Below are 18090 nucleotides of genomic sequence, written 5' to 3' on the forward strand. Positions count from 1 at the left end.
TTTACTTTATATACCGTACTTATATACTTTCTATACTTTGCACTGTTTGCATTCATCTTTGCCGATATTAAGTTGTCACATTTGGAATTGTATTCTTTCAGATACATAACCATATAAAATGAAATGTAAAAATGACAAAATATGACTCCTAACGTCTTTGAAGTGGGACTCTTTGAAATGTCCCTGGGACCCATCTAAAAGACCAAACCTGGGTACATTGAAATACAAAACCTATTTACATCACTGCTTGAACCTAAACGCTCCTCTGCCATGCTTCTTGTTGGTGTTTCCTTCTAAAGCTCCATGAATGTTTCGTCATTAGATTGACCCATATAGTCATGGTCATCATGATTATATGGGTCAATCTAATGACTCTTCATGCGACCCACTACCGTTATTTTCAATCTAATGACGAAACATCAGGTCACCTCAGTCACCTGATTATGTCATATGGCATAGCACAGTGGTTCCCAAACGTTTTCATGTCAAGGACCCCCAAATTGACACTCATTAGCCCGCGGACCCCCATTAGATAATTTATGCCAAGGAATCCCATAAGAGAAGTTTTTACGGCTCTGGCAGTCGATTTTCACTTCAAGGACCCCCAGGTTTGACCTGAATTAGGCTACGGACCCCCACTTAAGGTGAGACACCCCAGGTGAAATCATGATTTTTCTTTTTTTTTTTTTTTTGCTATTTTGCTTCCTAAACATGTTTTCTTTCAAACTAAAGCAAAATACACATAAAAAATACAGATTTAGATGTTTAGTTGGATAGTTTATTTTAGCCAATGACAGCTCGTTTTTCGGGGTGAAAAGCCACCATCTCTATTTTCATGATTGGTTGTTGGTACAAAGGAAGTGACCATATTTGGATCAGACCACAGTCAGCTTGAGGTCCAGACCTTTCCAATGATATATGCCATTATATGTTGTTGCCAAGGTTTGGATGAGATATTTTGTCTCAAAATAGTGGCTTCAAATAAAACGTTTTGGAATTTTACAATACAAATCTTTAAAGGCCGTTTTCTCAAAATGAGTTTTCCTCATACTTGGGACAAAGAATTTCCACTTCAGTTGAACTCACATACACCAAACTTTCCAGTCTTATTCATAACTATATTCCGCAGACATTTACACATGGATTTGTTGATATATCATTCACAGCCTGATTTACATCACATTTTATACCAAAAAAATGCCGAAAATTGGGTTTTTTATGCCTGTTGACACTATTTTCTGATTTGTGGAGTGATAATTAGAGATATCAAAAATCCCATGTGTAATTTTCTTTGTCTCTAATGTGTCAACAAAATGAAATGATCATTTTGAACCTGGCTTTATCCGATCTTCAGATTTATCGTCCCGAAATGTATGCAAATTAGCGCATATAATGCCTAATTTGCATATTTAAACATATAATTTCAGAAAACTTGTAATACAAAAAATCTTAGTTTTAATATAAGTAATCAACTGGAGAAGTTTCATTGTGATAGCTATTATTTAACTTTTTTTCCCTATTCACCTGGGGTGTCTCGCCTTAATGGCATTTCTATCTCTGGGACCCCAATGTATATTGTAAAATCAATATTGTAATTTAACTCTGAGAGTGTACAAATGGAACCTTGGTGCCATTTGTACACTGAGTTACAGACCCTTAAGGGTCCATTTGGTTCCTAATTATAATTTAGCTGGGGACCCCCTGGAACTCCCTCAAGGACCCCTAGGGGTCCCCGGACCCCACTTTGGGAACCACTGGCAGGCTATGTACATAAATAGACAAGAGCTTCTAGCGTAGAAGAAGTGCTTCCTTATAGCTTGGTTCCTTATAGCTTGGAAGAAGAAGTGCTTCCTTATAGCTTGGTTCTCAGAGTGGGGTTCCGGGACTGCCAGTGGTCCTTGAGAACCAAATGGACCCTTACGGGCCTGCACCTCAGTGTACAAAATAAACTGAAAAGGACATGTACGGGTCTGTAACTCTGAGAGTGTACAAATGGACCTTAATGGACTCTTACAGGTTTGTAACTCTGAGAGTTTATAAAATAAATTGAACCAAATGGACCCTTGTAGGTCTGTAACAAATATAAATAAGGCTCCATCTATAATGCAGTCAAATCCAGCCAAATCTGATTTATTTTTCAAATCTAATCTTTTGGCCCGACTCCACTAATTGTAGAAATGCTCATGTGAACTCCTAAAACTGAGTTGGTTGCAAAGGTTTTGAGATTATCTTGCATATTATGCATGGATAATCAGACAAACTATTAAAATTGTATGGTTCTTTTGCAAAACACTGACTCCATTTTGAAGAAAGATAAATATTTTATTGTTCATTAATCCTTATATCTTTAGTTACCCACTAAAAACCGCATACTTCGTGAACACAGCCCCTTCTAAAATCTCACAACACGTCACATACTAATGCATTGTGTGCTGCTTGTCGATTATTAAGCTAAAATCAATAGCTATTTACACTGTTTTTCTTTCACTCCCCGCTATCACCTTGTGTACCTGCTATTTTTGAATAGCCGAAGTATAGAATAATGGTTGAAGTGGTTAAAATCTAAAATGAAACGGATGCTTTCTAGGTTTTAAAAGTTATTATTATTATTAAAATTATTATTATTATTGCAAACCACAAACAAACTACAATTTGCAAAGTTCCTTAACAATAGCCAACACAGAAAATTGGGTAGCCAGCGGGCACTAAAATGACAATGTATTTTTTTTCTTTCTAATGGTAGATAATATCTAGTGAGTCATCTTTGAGCTATCATTCTGAATTTGCGTCTTAACAACAACGGCATCGTGGACTGTGTCTCAGATGCACACAGTAGCCGTGTACACTTACATAATGTGAGTCACCTCCATTGAGAGAGATGGCTACGGCAGTGAGTGGATTTACAGTTATCATAGCACAACTGTAATTATCCTGTCATTCCTGGGTAATGGAGCTGCATGTGGACTCCATCGTCGCTGTCGGCTCGGAAACCTTGTATGTCCAACACCGCTACTGTTCAGGAAATGGACAAAAATAAACCGTGTTCCAACGGGTCCAACGTATGTTGTTCTTTAAGTCAGTAGCTCTCGTTAATACCTTCCATTTGTTCATTTGTAACACAGACATGCTTAAGCACGCAATCAGATTCTAAAAATGTCTTCTACATCCTGACAGTTTTCTGCTACGAGCTACAAGCTCGTAGCGCGCCACTCGGTGGCACGCTATGAGCTTGTAGATCTGCTATTTTTCAATAGCTAAAGCATAACATAATGCTAACACCAAAAGGGGTTCCCGCCCAGAATGGGTTAAACTCAGAAATGGCAGATCTACAAGCTCACGACACGCCGCAATGCGGTGTGTTGTGAACATTCTTGTATGGCAAGTTCTTGTAAGTAGGGCGTTCATTTCTTTAAAAGGAAAATAAGTTGACAATATGGAGATACAAGGTTTCTGCCCCACAACGGCGACGACATGCCTCCAGATGAATAGTCATTTACCACACCGCTATAGCTTATCTGTGTGTCATGTTACTTCATTTCGCTTGCTCCACACTATCTACCATCTAGCATCTGAAGTTGTCAGGCTTCTCCCCCCCCCCCCCCTCCGTTTATTTCCCCGATATATACAGTATGAGCTTTGGACTGAATCCAATTCATCTCTGAAGCTGAGAGGCTATGTTCAGCTAGAGATATATCTGGGCGTGATCATAAGCCTATAAAACGGGAGAAATCTCTCAAAATGGGGCAATTCCAAGGACCTTTTTAGTGAAATAATCACCTCCACAGATGAGAAGGGAAATGGAAGTTTGCGATATAATAACCTTTGTCATTTTCTGTGAAGCCTCTGGGCATAATTGATTTCTCTAGATTTTTTTTCTTTCTTGTGTGCGCGTGTGAAGGATCATTCTCTCACTGAGAGGAGCAACACAACCCCGAGGTCTCACCCCATAATTGAAAATTCTGGATTAAATGGCGCTGCCACTCAATTCCTGTTCAACAATACATGTTTAATATAAATAGTCGCACTCGCTTTAGGGGCTCAAATCAAACGGCAACACAAAGAAAGACGAAGTGACGGTGCCAAAGGCTGAAAAGAAATGTATCTTTCAAAGACCTTGGACGAGAGCCAGAATACAGTCAAAAGGTGAACACGTGAAGCTTTTTATCTAACGGGCTCGGTATTTTGTTTTTTATAGTTTAGCGCCTTCAGTACTTGCATTTTGCATAATGCCCCCCCCCCCCCCTTCACAGTACTCTGACAGTGTTGCCATGTCTGCTTATTTTAAGCGACTTTTCTGTAAAGGTTATTGTAAATGATAAATTGTGGATTGTAGTTGTTTAAACCAGTGGATTTGTGTGTGTGTGTGTGTGTGTGTGTGTGTGTGTGTGTGTGTGTGTACTTGAGTTGAAATCAGTTTCCTTCGAGGACATCTTTACAACGTCCTATTTATCCGTAGATAAATAGACGTGTTGTTGTTGTGGAGGGCTACAGGTGTCAAGGAGATGCAAGACGTTTCCCGTCATTGCTCAGTGACCTTTCTCTCCACAGTAACAGTAACACACACCTTCTCCTGCAGGTTTCTGCCCTGCTAGGTTCCACCGCAGAGGAGACTCAGGTAGGAGAACCTCTTGACCACCACCATTGCTGCCAATGGTCAAATAACACTGGCCATTAACATCCTCCTCCTCCTCTGCAGTTATCCGTGGATAATGTACTGTGTTGTTGTTGTTGTTGTTGCTTTTCGTGGTTTAAAGTGCTTCTCCTGTCTGCTGTATTTGATGAAGTTGACAAAAACAAAGCTACAATCCAGGACTTCTTTTCACCCATCCACGCATCCGTGTTTTAAGCACTTTAAACATTATTTAATACTTATTATTAAAAAACTAGCCGATGTACACGCTCATATCGCATCACTTCGCGCTGCGCTATATATAAGCTTGTAGATCTGCTATTTTTGATTTGTGCAAATCTTTGACTATACACTTTTATAAAGGGAATATTTTTAACTCAAATTCTTGCTCAAATACATGGAATTTTACATTTTTGGGAGTCCTTGACATGAAAATGTTTGATAGCAACATACATTTTTAAGTTTTTTAGAACACTTTTTTTAAAGAATCAGCCTCAGGTCTTAATTAAGTAATTTAATAAAATGCTAGTTTTAAGTCTCCCTGTACTCTTCCATTGAGACATTTCGACCCTCGTTTCACGGTATAGGACACAGCCTGGCAGACCATGTCAATGAAGCAGAGGTCGCAGCACCACTGCATTAACTGGACACTAAAAAGATCTCTATAGGACATTAATATTGTCCTATAACTGGTCTGGGACGGGACAACGGAAACATAAACATACGGATTGTAGCTTTTAACAAGGGAAAGTGTCATGGGCCAATTCTTTTTTTTGCTCATACCTGGACTTTTGTCCCCTGCGTCGTAAGCCTTCCTAAATATTGGGATGCAGCGGGCAGCCAGCGAACGGCAGCGCCCAGGGAGCAGTTAGGGGTGCTTATATATCTCTGCTCAAGGACACTTTGACACCATGCCAGGAGGGGACGACTACTCAACCTCCTGAGCCACTGCTGCCCTGGCTATGCAGGAAATTAGATTTTTTTTCTCTTTTTTTCCCCCTCTTTTTAACTGAATGGATAAAGCGGTTAAAGTGTTTGTGATGCTATATTAACTCATTTAGCTGGGGAACTCCCCCAAGGATCCCTGGGGGGTATTTTTGTGCAAAGAGATTTGGTGTAGAGAATTCAGGGGAAAAGAAGTTACGGTATATATATAGGGTTCCGAGTGGTTAAGCTCCAAATTGCATGGTGTGTCCTCATGTCCTCAGAGTGCTATGTCCAGAGATAGTCATAATTATATACCCATGCAGATTCAACATCAAATACAGCAGAAGCCTTGCTTTTGTGGCTGACTGTGGTTTGGTTTCTATAGTGCAATGTGTGTTGTGAATTGTTGCTTATACTCCTGCCAAGGACAGGGCTCCATTTTGGTTGCATTTGTGACCCAATATATGTCATGATAATGCCACTGAACATTATTGGTTTCATATGTCACCAAACATATCTCATACATAACCCTCCCTGACCCAAAATATGCCATAATAATGTTACTGAACAGTATTTGGTCCCATATGTGGCTACTGGGTTTTACTGGCTAGTGGCTAATATACAGGGTATGTCATAATAATGCTACTAAACACAATGTTAGGAAGGGACTAGTGGACAAAATATCCAGTATAAGTAATTTCACACTTGGTTGCATGCTGAAAATAGCTGATCTACAAGTTCACAACGCGTCACGCTGCGACGCGTTGTGAACTTGTAGATCGGCTATTTTCAGTAAGTGTAAAATCAGTCATTACAACAGCATCAATGCACGCCAAAATACATCGACTAAATCAACTGTAGATTTAGTCGACTAAAATCGTACGATATTTAGTCAACTAAAACTAGACCAACACTAAAACATTCCGGGTGACTGTCTAGAATGTGACTAAAACTAAGTGAAAACTATTCAAGAGACTATGACTAAAACTAAAATCTAAATTTGCTGACAAAAACAACACTGGACAATAAATCATTATCTTCGGCGTAAGTAATCAACTGGGGAAGTTTCATGGTGACGTGGTGATAGCTGATGGAAGTGTTGAACAGACTTGTGAAAACAGCTGAAACAACTTCCACTGCAACAGCAATGTGGAGGTGACACAGTTTCATGCCGAGCCATGCCGGTACATGACTGCTCGGCACGTGCCTTCACCAACATGGAGCTTTGCGAGGACATGCCCGGGCGTACGTCTACAGTCTGCTGAGGTCCGCTGTTCCACCTTTCTAATGTATGTTAGGGAACTAGAAAACAAATGTATGCTTATTTTACTGAATTTAGGAAACAAGGCAATAATCATAACATAGTATGAGGTGTGAGCACGTCAGTAATCGGTCATGTCTGCAGTGTATGGATGCATGGAATGTGCTGTGTGAGTGTTGTATCAAAAGGTGAGAGGCAGCCTAAACAAAAGGGTTTAGGCCCTAAACAGCCGGGTGCTAACCGCAAGTAGGCCTACTAGTCAGGGGATTTCTTCACCACTTCAATGTGTTTGTAAGGGTGTCTACTAACATATCCCACATTGGTTTCTATTCAACCACCCTAGGGGAATTTTTACACTTGCTGAAAGTTGGGCTACCATCAACAACGTGACATGTGACTTGTCAAACTAGGGGGCTTTCATGCTTCTGAACCCATTCCAAGCATTAGTTTAGCACGAAAAACACTCCTTGGGCTTTATTCGGTCACATTCCGTGCGTTATAGCCTGTCATAACAAGCCACGGTCATACGCCGAAGTATTTGCAACCTTTGATCCATGAAAAATCCCCTGAAAATAGTCCCATGGTTTGTTGCCTAGCCGAAAAATAATCCACTGTCGTGATGCTGAAGAACCAGCAAACGGTAATGGCAGATGGATCCAAGTGTAAAACCCCGTTCACTCAACTAATTTTCCCAGAAGCCCTTGCAAGCCAGTGGATAGGTCGATTTCCGCTTGCGTCAACGTAACGCATCGGCCTTGTCACGTTGTCCGCGACAAAGCCGCCTTTTCATTAAAGTCATTACAAAACGGCGAATTAAACATATAAAACAAATAGCAGGCATAGCGTGTTACGCAGGGAAAGACAATGGAATAAAACGCGTGTCTAGCGGGTTACGTAGGGAAGCTGTTAATTACATTGGATATCGATATCGGCCAAAAAGGCCCCTTTGGTGCATCCGTACATTCTCACAGAATGTTTCCCCCAATGTTCGCCTATTACGATAGCCCCAAAATAGGGAACGCTAAAGGGCACATGATGGTATAACCTTACGTCTTTTCGTGAATTCGAGTGACTTGGCGTGCACAGTGATCTCTCCTGAACTTTTAGTTTTTAGTGTCTTGTTCTGACCTGACCTAGTTTTCTTCCTAAGAAGGATGTGGTACCTTGGGGCAGTTCGCTGGTGTCAGGTTTTGACCTCCTAGTGAGCACTAGTCTGCAGCTGCAGAGCAAATGTCTGCTAAGCCCTCTCCTGATGAAAGCGCCAACATGACCTTTGCCACAATTATCCTTTTAATAGGCTCTGTTCTTCCGAGAGTAAAGGCGGATTCTTGTCCCTTTTGTCGTGATAATTTAGGATGTTGCAGAAACCTCTTATCTTCTCATTTGAACCTTTTTTGTGTTTTTATTTTATTTCCCGCAAATTAACGCCCTATACTTGATCATACTACTAGTACAGCATCACACAAAAGCGTCAAAAGTAGCAGATCCACAAGATGGAACCGTGGTTTTGTGAACAAAAGGAGCCTACACAGACAATTTAATACAGTACTTTTTTCATACTGGGCTTCCTTTATCTTAATCAGCAGTACAATTTTCAATACACGTTTCCTCTAGGCTCAATCCTTAAAACGGAAAGGACTTAATAGTGGTATTGACATTGGCATTGCCTTTTTTAATGCATGAACGATGCAGTCATTTTAAAGCAATCAAAGTCATGATGATGTAACTTCAAATTGCCCTTGTCTTTTTTTTCAGTTCTCCAGTTCCTCTGTATTTAAGGCCGATACAGAGAGGCCCCTTTGCAAACACTGCTATATGAGTCTCGATCCTCTCCCTTCTCTGTGGGACAGAGACAATTTGATCCGCTGATTTCACGCCCATGCTGCGCTGTGTGTTATTGTATAAGCGTTATGGAGGAGGCATCACAGAGGCCGTCCCCCCAGGCAGGCTCGCTGTTATGTTACGTTATGTAAGCCATTATTATCTCATAACGGTGACTCATCACAAAGCTTTGCCTATGGCCTATGCAGTCAAGGAATAGGTTGTGGCCTGAAGGTGAATGTGATTAATTGATTATTATTTTGGTAGGTTTTTCATTTTCTTTTCTTTTTCTTCTTTGTTTTTTTTAGCTTTTTCTTTTTTTCTATTTGTTTATTTTATGCTCACTAGATATGCCTGTTTGGTGGAAGATTCAGTGAATAGGTAGGTTAGGCTTCATGTGGCTAACCCCTAACGGCTCTCCACTGGGCACTCCTCTGAGCAAGCCATCTGCTTGGTGAATGCAGAAAAGTTATTTCCCATTATTGTTGTTGTTGTGTACGGCTTGGAAACGGTGACACTGATAGAGGCAGAGCTGGAGGTGGCAGGGTTGACGATGCTACGATTGTCATTAGGAGTGACGGGATCAGAAAGGACTACATGAGAGGATCACCTTTTAGAGAAGGTTTGGGGATAAGACAAGAGAGGTGAGACTGAGATGATGTTTGGATGTGCAGAGGAGGGGTGTGGGCTCCACTGGGAGAAGGATGAGATGATGTGGCCATGTGCAGAGGAGGGATGTGGGCATGTTGGAGATGGAGCCGCCAGGCATGAGGGGAAGAGGAAGGCCAAATATGAAGGTTTATGGATGAGGTAGTCTTGCGCGTTACCAGACTGTTGCCTCTACGATTTCCAAATGCCCACGGAAGAGGTCTCATGAGTAAGCGATAAAGTGGAAGTGGAGCCTCCTCGCCACTTCCGTTTTGTCTTTACAATCACGCACTTCCTCAATGTGGTAATTCTTATTCGTATTCTTACTATTATCCCTAGAAAGCAGCATTAAATGGCTACTATACCGTGTCTCCTATTCAGCACTTCTCTAAGCATGTCTCTTGTGACACACCGGACCGTGTTGGTCTCCCGTGTGTCCCGCATGGCCTCTGACAAAGAAAACGTCCGCGTATACCTCAAGCTCGACTGAGCCGCAGCACAAGGTCACGGCCATAAAGCAAGCTAATTCCCCTTTTTAAGGTGTGTTTCCACTCTGAACACCTGACTGTTAAAAGGACAACATAAAAAAAACAACCTGCGCTCCTAAACGCTAACAGATTGCTCTTCCCTTTGGAGATAGAGGTAATTGCTCTCCAGCGAGCGTATCCTAGCATTTTGTCAAGGTTGGCCCGCACGGCGCAGTTTCTCATTCAAACACTCCTTAGCCCCCTGTGCCCCCCTCGGGACAACCATTACCCTGCTTAGTTTACTTTCATAATGAGCCAATGGTTGCCTGTTGTGTGAATTGTGTGTAAGGATAATGCTGCGTGTAATTGCCAGAAAATAATGTCTTTTGAGGGTGTGTAGGTATAAGTTATAGAGTGGTTTACGGTTGGCACGTGCTGTGTTTACTATTTTGACATTACAAACAAATTTACAGACAGTGGAATATGCATATTGTACAGTACACCTCAGGACAAGATTGGAAATCACAATAAATTCAACCTATAATACAACAGTACACCGCATGCACCTTAAGTGCATTTTCAGAACATTTTAATAATCAATCGATTATTAATTGTCTTCCGGCTTGGATCAATGGAACTAACGTAGTGAAAGATCTATCGGTATCGCAAACAAAACCACTTTTGTTACAGTTGAGATCCGGAACCGGATCCAACATTGAGAAACCATCAGGTTTGGAACCGTTTCCAAAACCTCTTTATCTCACTGTTCGAGTTGGTGAGTTGGACTTCACGTCTGCTATACAATTACAATACCTCAAAAGGTTTAATTTCAAGGACCGCCATACCTCTGAGAGTGTACAAATGGACGTGTGTTCACATTTGTACACTGTCTGTCAGACTAAGACTTACAAATATGGTCCATTTGGAACCACCTATATAGGAATCTTTAAAAGGAACCGTTAAGGAATTGGACCTTTTAAGAAGAATTACCTGAATTTTTTTAATCCTAAAAGATCCCAACCCTACTTACAGTGACACTAGAAGGCATTAAGGAAGTACCGTGGTTTTAATTTTGTCCTCCCCACTAACTTCTCTTTCTAACTTCTGCTGTTTCAAGGGAAACTGTGTCCCACGGTGCCTAAGTTTGTTTATGTGTGGATGGATGCCTGGGCCTGCCATCAAAACACTCACATACTGTAATCACGGTGTTGACGGTAATAATAACTGATAGAGCGTTTACGATGAGACGGTGACCGTTTTTGACAGCGGCTCGTCGTGATTTGAATCAAATCTCTCCCCTCACCTTCCACAAGGTTATGTAGTATAGTCAGACCACTATTATAGGTTAGAGACTAGTAGGGGTTCTCAAGGTGTGGCCCGGGGACCACCCTTTCAACCCTGTTTTATAGTAAGGTTCTTCAAAATGTGGTGTATTTATTTTCTAAATTTTGAAATAAAATTGCAACGTAAGAGCTTGTAGATTTGCCATTATTAAAAAATATATATATAATATATAGAAATATATATATCTTTATCTTATATCTTTATTTATTTGTAATATTTCAGAAATTATGTAGAAAAATGTTTGACATTTCTTAAGTTATGAGATATGTATTAAATATATTTAAAGGTGTGTGAATGTGCGAATCATGACCCCCTCCAAAAATGGGTCCGTGACAAAAGAAAAGGGTCCTGGCCATTGTTTGGGAACCACTGCCCTAAAATAATTGAGCAGGAAGTATTTGGCTTTTAATGTGACCCTTAAACCAAACTGACCAAAAGCTTTAACTGTGTCTGAACTCTGCAGTAAGAGATTAAACATGAACTATTAAAACATCTTTGTCCTCACTTGACTCAACTGCACCATTGTTTATAGTTATAATTCCAGGCCTTTATTGTTCCTTCTCCAGATAGAATCGACTTCATAATCGCCACATCCTCATAATAACATCCCCCTGCTGAAGCCAGTGTTGCCAAGTATTATAAGTGACTGTGGGCTTGCTTTTCTGTACAGTTGCTTGTAAATGCTGCTGCTCGTTGTGTTTTTTTTTTTATGGGGCTTGTTTCTACTTTGCTTATTTTGGGCTTGCTGTCTAAGTAATTAGGGCTAATACTGTGTATCTGCCTAGGTGGTCATTGTCAGGAGATAATTCACCGACAGGGTTTAACCACTGACACGAAGCGGAGGTGGTTAAACCCCCTGAAGGTGAGTTATCTCCCGACAATGACCACCTAGGCAGATATTACCCCACTTATTACATGGCTACTTGATACATAAATTAATTAATTGACCCAAAACTAATTATTTCCTTGCTTGCGGTAATGAAAGTATTACATAATACAGCACTGTCGGAAAACAAGGAAGTGTGTTCACTGTTTATCAAATAGAATCCATTTTCGGGTACTGCTAAGTCTATTTCTCGCTGAAATGTTTTAAAAAACATTTTTGAGAGCAATGTTTAGCTGTAAATGACATTGTGTGTCATGTTGGAAACGGCAGTAAATAAAGCGGGGCACAGCAGGTGCTCCGAGGGTTTGATTAGGCATCGGTCTGTTATAGAGCAGATCGGTCATTATCCAGAAATAACACTGAATTATGCGATTGACCAATCAGAATCAAGCATTCAACCAAGCCATCTAATAATGTTGTTTAAACCAGTGGTTCTCAAACGTTTTCATCTCATACAAATTGATATGCATTTGTACGCAAACACCCCACTTTGAAAATATTTTGTATATCTATCAAAAAAATCCACAAAGGTAGCACACCCAAAAATTAAACAAACGGCGGACAAAGTACTCACATTTCCATTGTTTTATTTCTTCATCACCAAAAAGGAACGCTTACGCGTTTTGGCTATGCTGCCTTCATCAGAGCATGTGTGTGTGTGTGTGTGTGTGTGTGTGTGTGTGTGTGTGTGTGTGTGATGTCATGTGCAAACCCTCTATAGTTGCTTCTTTTGGGCTTGTTTTAGTATAGACCTCACTCACTTAATTGCTTGTTTCTCTGTGGCAAATTCCGGCAACTCTGCTTGCAGAAGCCTTTCTTTGCATTCCCTTCCACTGCCAACCCCCCACCAACCCGCCCCCAACGAACCGACAGTCCCCCAGCTATAGCAGCAGCCGTACCTAGCTGCCTAGTGCCCAAATCAAACCCTTAATTGCTCCATTACAGCTTCCATCTCATCACATTAAAGTTTATTGGCCAAAAAGCTATCCGACAGGGGTAATTGATACAGTGCAAAGCAGAGGGCCTTGTTTGGCTCGGGCTGGTGAAAAAAACAGGCAAGACAATACGCTGTTTGTGTGCTGAATATTTCAGACATCTGCTATACTGTGAACTTGACTTTTTTTAAACATTTTGGATGACTTCCAACTAAAGTAGTGCTGGGGTCATTTCTGCAGTTTAGTAGTAGTTAGTTGTGTGAATCACTTCAGCCCTACTTTCAAACAAAGCCAAAGCTGACGTTCTACAACGGGTAAGGGATCGGCAGCCTTTTTGTTACGACAACGTGCTATGTTTTTTTCTTCTTTTTTTTCAGGATCAGGATCAGGATCAGGAAGTAATGATGTCGGTTAGGAGCTTGAGTAAATGTAGAATTATGTGCAGGACATAATTTGCATATAGGTGTGAGGGGACTTCATTAAATCTTTATTGACTACATTTAAAATATACAATGTATTTTAAATGAAAAGTCCTCTCTCTCATTATATTATGCCAGTGATAACAAAACCCTGTGCCAATGTTGGCCCTGATCCACAAGCTCGCAATGCATTTGAGCTTGTAGATCTGTGGCTTTTGCTTCTTGTTTTTATTGTGGGTAAAACATTTTAAGATTTCTGGAAAAAGAATCTGCCTATAATTTGCCCCAAAATAGGGAGACGCCATGGGTTAAAGTGGTTAAGCAAAATGTCAGTGGTTGAAATGAAAACGTTCTTTCAGCTGCCGGTATGGCATGGACATTTGAATGGGTTACTTTCTTCAAGTCTGCTCTTCAATTTCCCCATAATTTCACGTACGTGTGTGTGTGACTGTGTGTGTGCCTTCTAGGTGTTTGCCACAGTGTGCCGGTGTCAGAGATCCTGTCGGTGAGAGAGGACGATGTGGAGAACAATACATCTAAGAATGACGGCAGGTGGCAGAAGATGCCGCAGCAGAGACCAACAGAAGCCTACCCATACGCGTTCACAGGTAAACCAGTCCAAGACCCGCACAATAGTTATTATCCTTGCACCTTAATTGACGTCCATATCATGTACATACACACGTTATATCGGCTGCTACGTTCACACACCTTAAAGGAGTAGTTATTTCCCCTCAATGACGTTATTACTGGTCATTCTAAAAAACAAAAAAAGACCAGGGGAGGCCGTGCATTCGTTGCTGCCGCCCCCACCGCTCTGGAACAACCTGCCTCTCGCCATCCGACCTGCCCAGTCCATTGAGCATTTCACATCCCTACTATAAACCCACCTTTTATCTTGGCTTTTAATGTGTTTTAAGTGTGTGCGTGCGTTTTCACACCAATACTATAAACCCACCATTTCTCTTCGGCTTTTAATTGCACTTCATCCTCTAATGTGTTTTAACAATTGTGTGTGTGTGCGTGTGTGTGTGCGTGTGTGCGTGTGTGTGTGTGTGTGTGTGTGTCTCTGTCTCTGTCTCTGTCTCTGTCTCTGCAGTGTCCTATGTGGAGAGGATGAGACAGCATCGCTGGCGATGCTGTGAGGTCACCTTCCATTGTCCAGAGGGGGCGCTGTGCCAGCTGTGGGTCAGCACCATCAAAGAGCAGCTTGCATCACTGGGTAATGACACTGACACTGACTTAACATTGAGTTATTGGCCTTTAAAACGGCATCGTCGCCGCCTTAAAATGATGGCCCAAGTGATTTTTGTTTTGGAGGAAAAGCTTTTGTTTTTTTTAAATCATCTCTTCATAACACCAGCCACCTCTGGTAAAATTGCCTATATCCTTATTGAAAAGGATCATGCTATTCCCATGGCCTATATTGGCAAAGATTCTGCGTGAGTCACAAGACCTCAGCAAAAAAAAAATCACATACTACAGAGTCCAGACATAATCTGGCCTGAGTGAGGTTTGCCTAAGTCAAAACATAAAGCCACTTAATCCTCTTATGTTACATAGCTGACAGACATCGTTATTTCTATGTCAATAGTCATAAAACGTTCTTGTGTGAAATGACGAAGAAACATCTCACAGTCTGTATTTGGCTCAGTCTTGTCTTTTTTCTGGAAAACTTGCACAAATGACATGGGCCATTAATTCAGAGTAGACAGTTAGTTCATAACTGACTAATACGGACTGAACAGTGAGTTATGAGCGTTAAAACAACATTATACGGTACTTTGGACAGTTGGTTTCGGACCATTACATTAATTGGCGTAAGTTCCATTGAATGATGATACAGTTACAACAGCACTGGAACTTTATATTGTAATTTGTAACATGTTGTATGATTCAAAACCATCCTCACAACCAATGCTAGCAAATATTGTTGTTTCCCTTCTCGGACTGTTCACACAATTCTTTAAGCGACTGTGTTTGTTTGCCGGATCCAAATACACGGCATTCATTTTGTCTCTGTCGGGTTGAATCCTCATACTGTATGTCCAAAAACTTTACTTTCTACACTTCAAAATCAAACACGGCTAAAGTGGCAGATCTGCAAGCTCAAAATGTCGCACCACATTTCAAGCTTTGATACTTTTGTGTGATGCTGTAGTGTGATCAAGTACATACATTAGGGCCCGACACTCGACAGCAATGATTTACAACAGCATAAACTACTGCTACGTATGTGAGGAGTGGAATCAAGTGGCACGACATGGAAATTGGAGAGAAAAGGGGGTGAACATTTTCTCATAACGAAACAATGGTTTTTGGCCGTACAAGCCGGTTTCCACTCCACAGCGATGTTTTTAAATACCTCTTGTGATTGTGCTATTTAGTGCACCTTCAAAAACATCCAAGTCAATAATCTCATCGCTGCACTTTGGGAAAGTTCTAAATCACTTTGAAATGCAAACCCAATGAAATTAATGATTAAAAAAACTAAACAACAACCAGACATATTAGAAATTGAAAATGGGGACACAGGAGAATATAAAACGGGTCAATGCTGCAGGAATAAAATGGGTCAAAAATAAAGCCTGTCTGTAAAGAAATGTGCTTTTATAAGTGATTTTAAAATAATATATGACTGTAGAAGTAGAAGAAAGGGAGGAATCTGACTGCAGAAATACAAAGGAGACAGTACATTTACTAATCTATTGAGGTACTTTTACTTTGCTTGATAATTTCCATTTTCTATGCTACTACAGCACCACATCTCAGAGCCAATGTGTACGTTTCACTCCACTACAATGTGTTGACAGCTTTTAGTTACTTACTAGATTTAGTCTATCAGTACAAAACCTGCATTCACCAACTAAGCCATATTTTATACTTTTGCCTATTCAAAAATAGCCCGATCTACAAGCTCACAAAGTGTTGCACCAATAGTAATTATTTAAGAATGATGCTAGTTTCTTGCTTTACCTGTAATCCTAGTTTACTGAGGCACTACACTGACTGTCTGCATTTGATGTGTTTTACCTCGTTTACTGTAAGTGCCTCTTGGTTTAGCGTCTACTACATTTTAAATGCCTGAATTGAAGATCGTAAAACCGAGTATGTCTGTATTGCAGCATTTCTACGTTTACTTTTAAGTAAAACATCTGAGTACTTCTATGCCAGCCAGCGCTGTGTGACAGTAAGAAGGAGGCTGCCCTCATTCAACCTCCCCATTTCTAGGACCCATTCTGCACAAAATGCTGACTACTTGAATTGGGTTTTTACTATTTTTGGCAGAGAAAGCATTCCTCTCCCCACTGTGATTAAAACGGTCCATATCCCTCTCTCTCTCTCTCTCTCTCTCTCTCTCTCTCTCTCTGCATCGCAGCCAACCGACCCAAGCATCTCCTGGTGTACATCAACCCCTATGGAGGGAAGCAGCAAGGCAAGCACATCTACGAGCACAAAGTTGCCCCACTTTTCGCACAAGCCAACATCTCCACCAACGTCATTGGTGAGTCGCCCCAAGAAATAATTTGTCATTGATTTATTTTTCTTTCTTTTTTTTTCTCCCCCCCCCTCCACAATTTTGTTGTCATGCCATTTATTTCCTCCCCCACACACATTTCTGTGTGTCGCCACTGCTGTTGTATAGCCTACTGACTCACCTGCCAATGAGGAGACATGGAGCCTTCGTCCTATACTCCTCCCACCCATCCCTCCCTGCTGACAGGTGCCTGTCCAGTGACAAAATACCCCCTCCCCAAAACAAATTGTGTTCGTATATAGACACTCGACAAATCCCCAGACTCCGCAGTGCCTGGGCAGGCACTTGATGTGTGCATGTAAAAAAGTAATACAATAAAGAAACAAATAAAGATAGTCTATTCATTCATTAATTTCCAGTGACAAACACGCAAATAATATAGGCTACATTCTATAAGCAGCCAGTGACTACAGTACAGGCTATGAATAGCAATCCAATTGCGGGGAATAAATCAATATATCCACACTCCATACCAGCTATTAGTTAATAGGTTCACAATTTAACACCGGGACTTTCTAAATAGGAGAACCGTGGGAACCAAAAGGTCTTGGAAAATGTACCCATGGTTATTATGTGTCAAGTGTATACAAGCTTGTGCCGTGCTGATATCATCGTATCTGCTATTTTTGATTAGCCTGCGCTAAAATCTAAAATGTCACTGAGGCTTTCCCGGGTTTTAATGGGTTCAAGTTAAAGTCTTCACTTCACATGCTGCTATATCGTGAACGTAAACGATGACTAGATGGAGGTGTACAAACACAATGCAGTATTTCTGGTTTCTTAAATGTATTTATTCTGTTTGCTACAGTGACGGAGTATGCCAACCACGCAAGAGATCACCTGAAGACTGACTCGGAGCTAAAGAAATATGACGGGTGAGTCATTAAAGATCCTGTTCAAGCACGTCACCCATTTGCAGATTATCTTTGTAGGCTATAATGGGTCTTCAGAGTGACTGCAGGGGGGCCGCCAAATCTTTGTGTGATAGGAACCATGTCTGAAGGCACACCTGAACATGAATCCATCATATTAATAGAAAATACAATGTGTAAACAAACAAAACACGTTGAAGGAGTAGTTCACCCTCCCGAAAAATGACTTATTTCTATCAATTACACACATGTCATCGGTCAATGAGACTCAGTAGGAGACTCCTTTGAGACTCCGCCAGTCATCAAATTATTGGCTTAGAAATGTGACAAAAAGAAAAATTC

General features: G+C 40.9%; 1 protein-coding gene across 2 annotated transcripts in view; it reads left to right on the forward strand.

The window, feature by feature from the left end:
• Positions 1 to 18090, forward strand: part of cerk (ceramide kinase) — a 38571-nt gene that overhangs the window by 5381 nt on the left and 15100 nt on the right. Inside the window, exons 2-6 of one of the 2 annotated variants that reach the window (XM_080761603.1) lie at positions 4577 to 4615; positions 13806 to 13946; positions 14438 to 14560; positions 16718 to 16843; positions 17685 to 17751. In XM_080761603.1, the coding sequence (XP_080617729.1) occupies positions 4577 to 4615; positions 13806 to 13946; positions 14438 to 14560; positions 16718 to 16843; positions 17685 to 17751 (496 nt within the window). The remainder of the gene's footprint in view (positions 1 to 4576; positions 4616 to 13805; positions 13947 to 14437; positions 14561 to 16717; positions 16844 to 17684; positions 17752 to 18090) is intronic. The other variant, XM_080761604.1, reaches the window with a different exon arrangement.

Source organism: Protomyctophum bolini (assembly GCF_963924005.1).
Source record: "Protomyctophum bolini genome assembly, chromosome: 4".
In the NCBI taxonomy this organism is placed as follows: Eukaryota; Metazoa; Chordata; class Actinopteri; order Myctophiformes; family Myctophidae; genus Protomyctophum; species Protomyctophum bolini.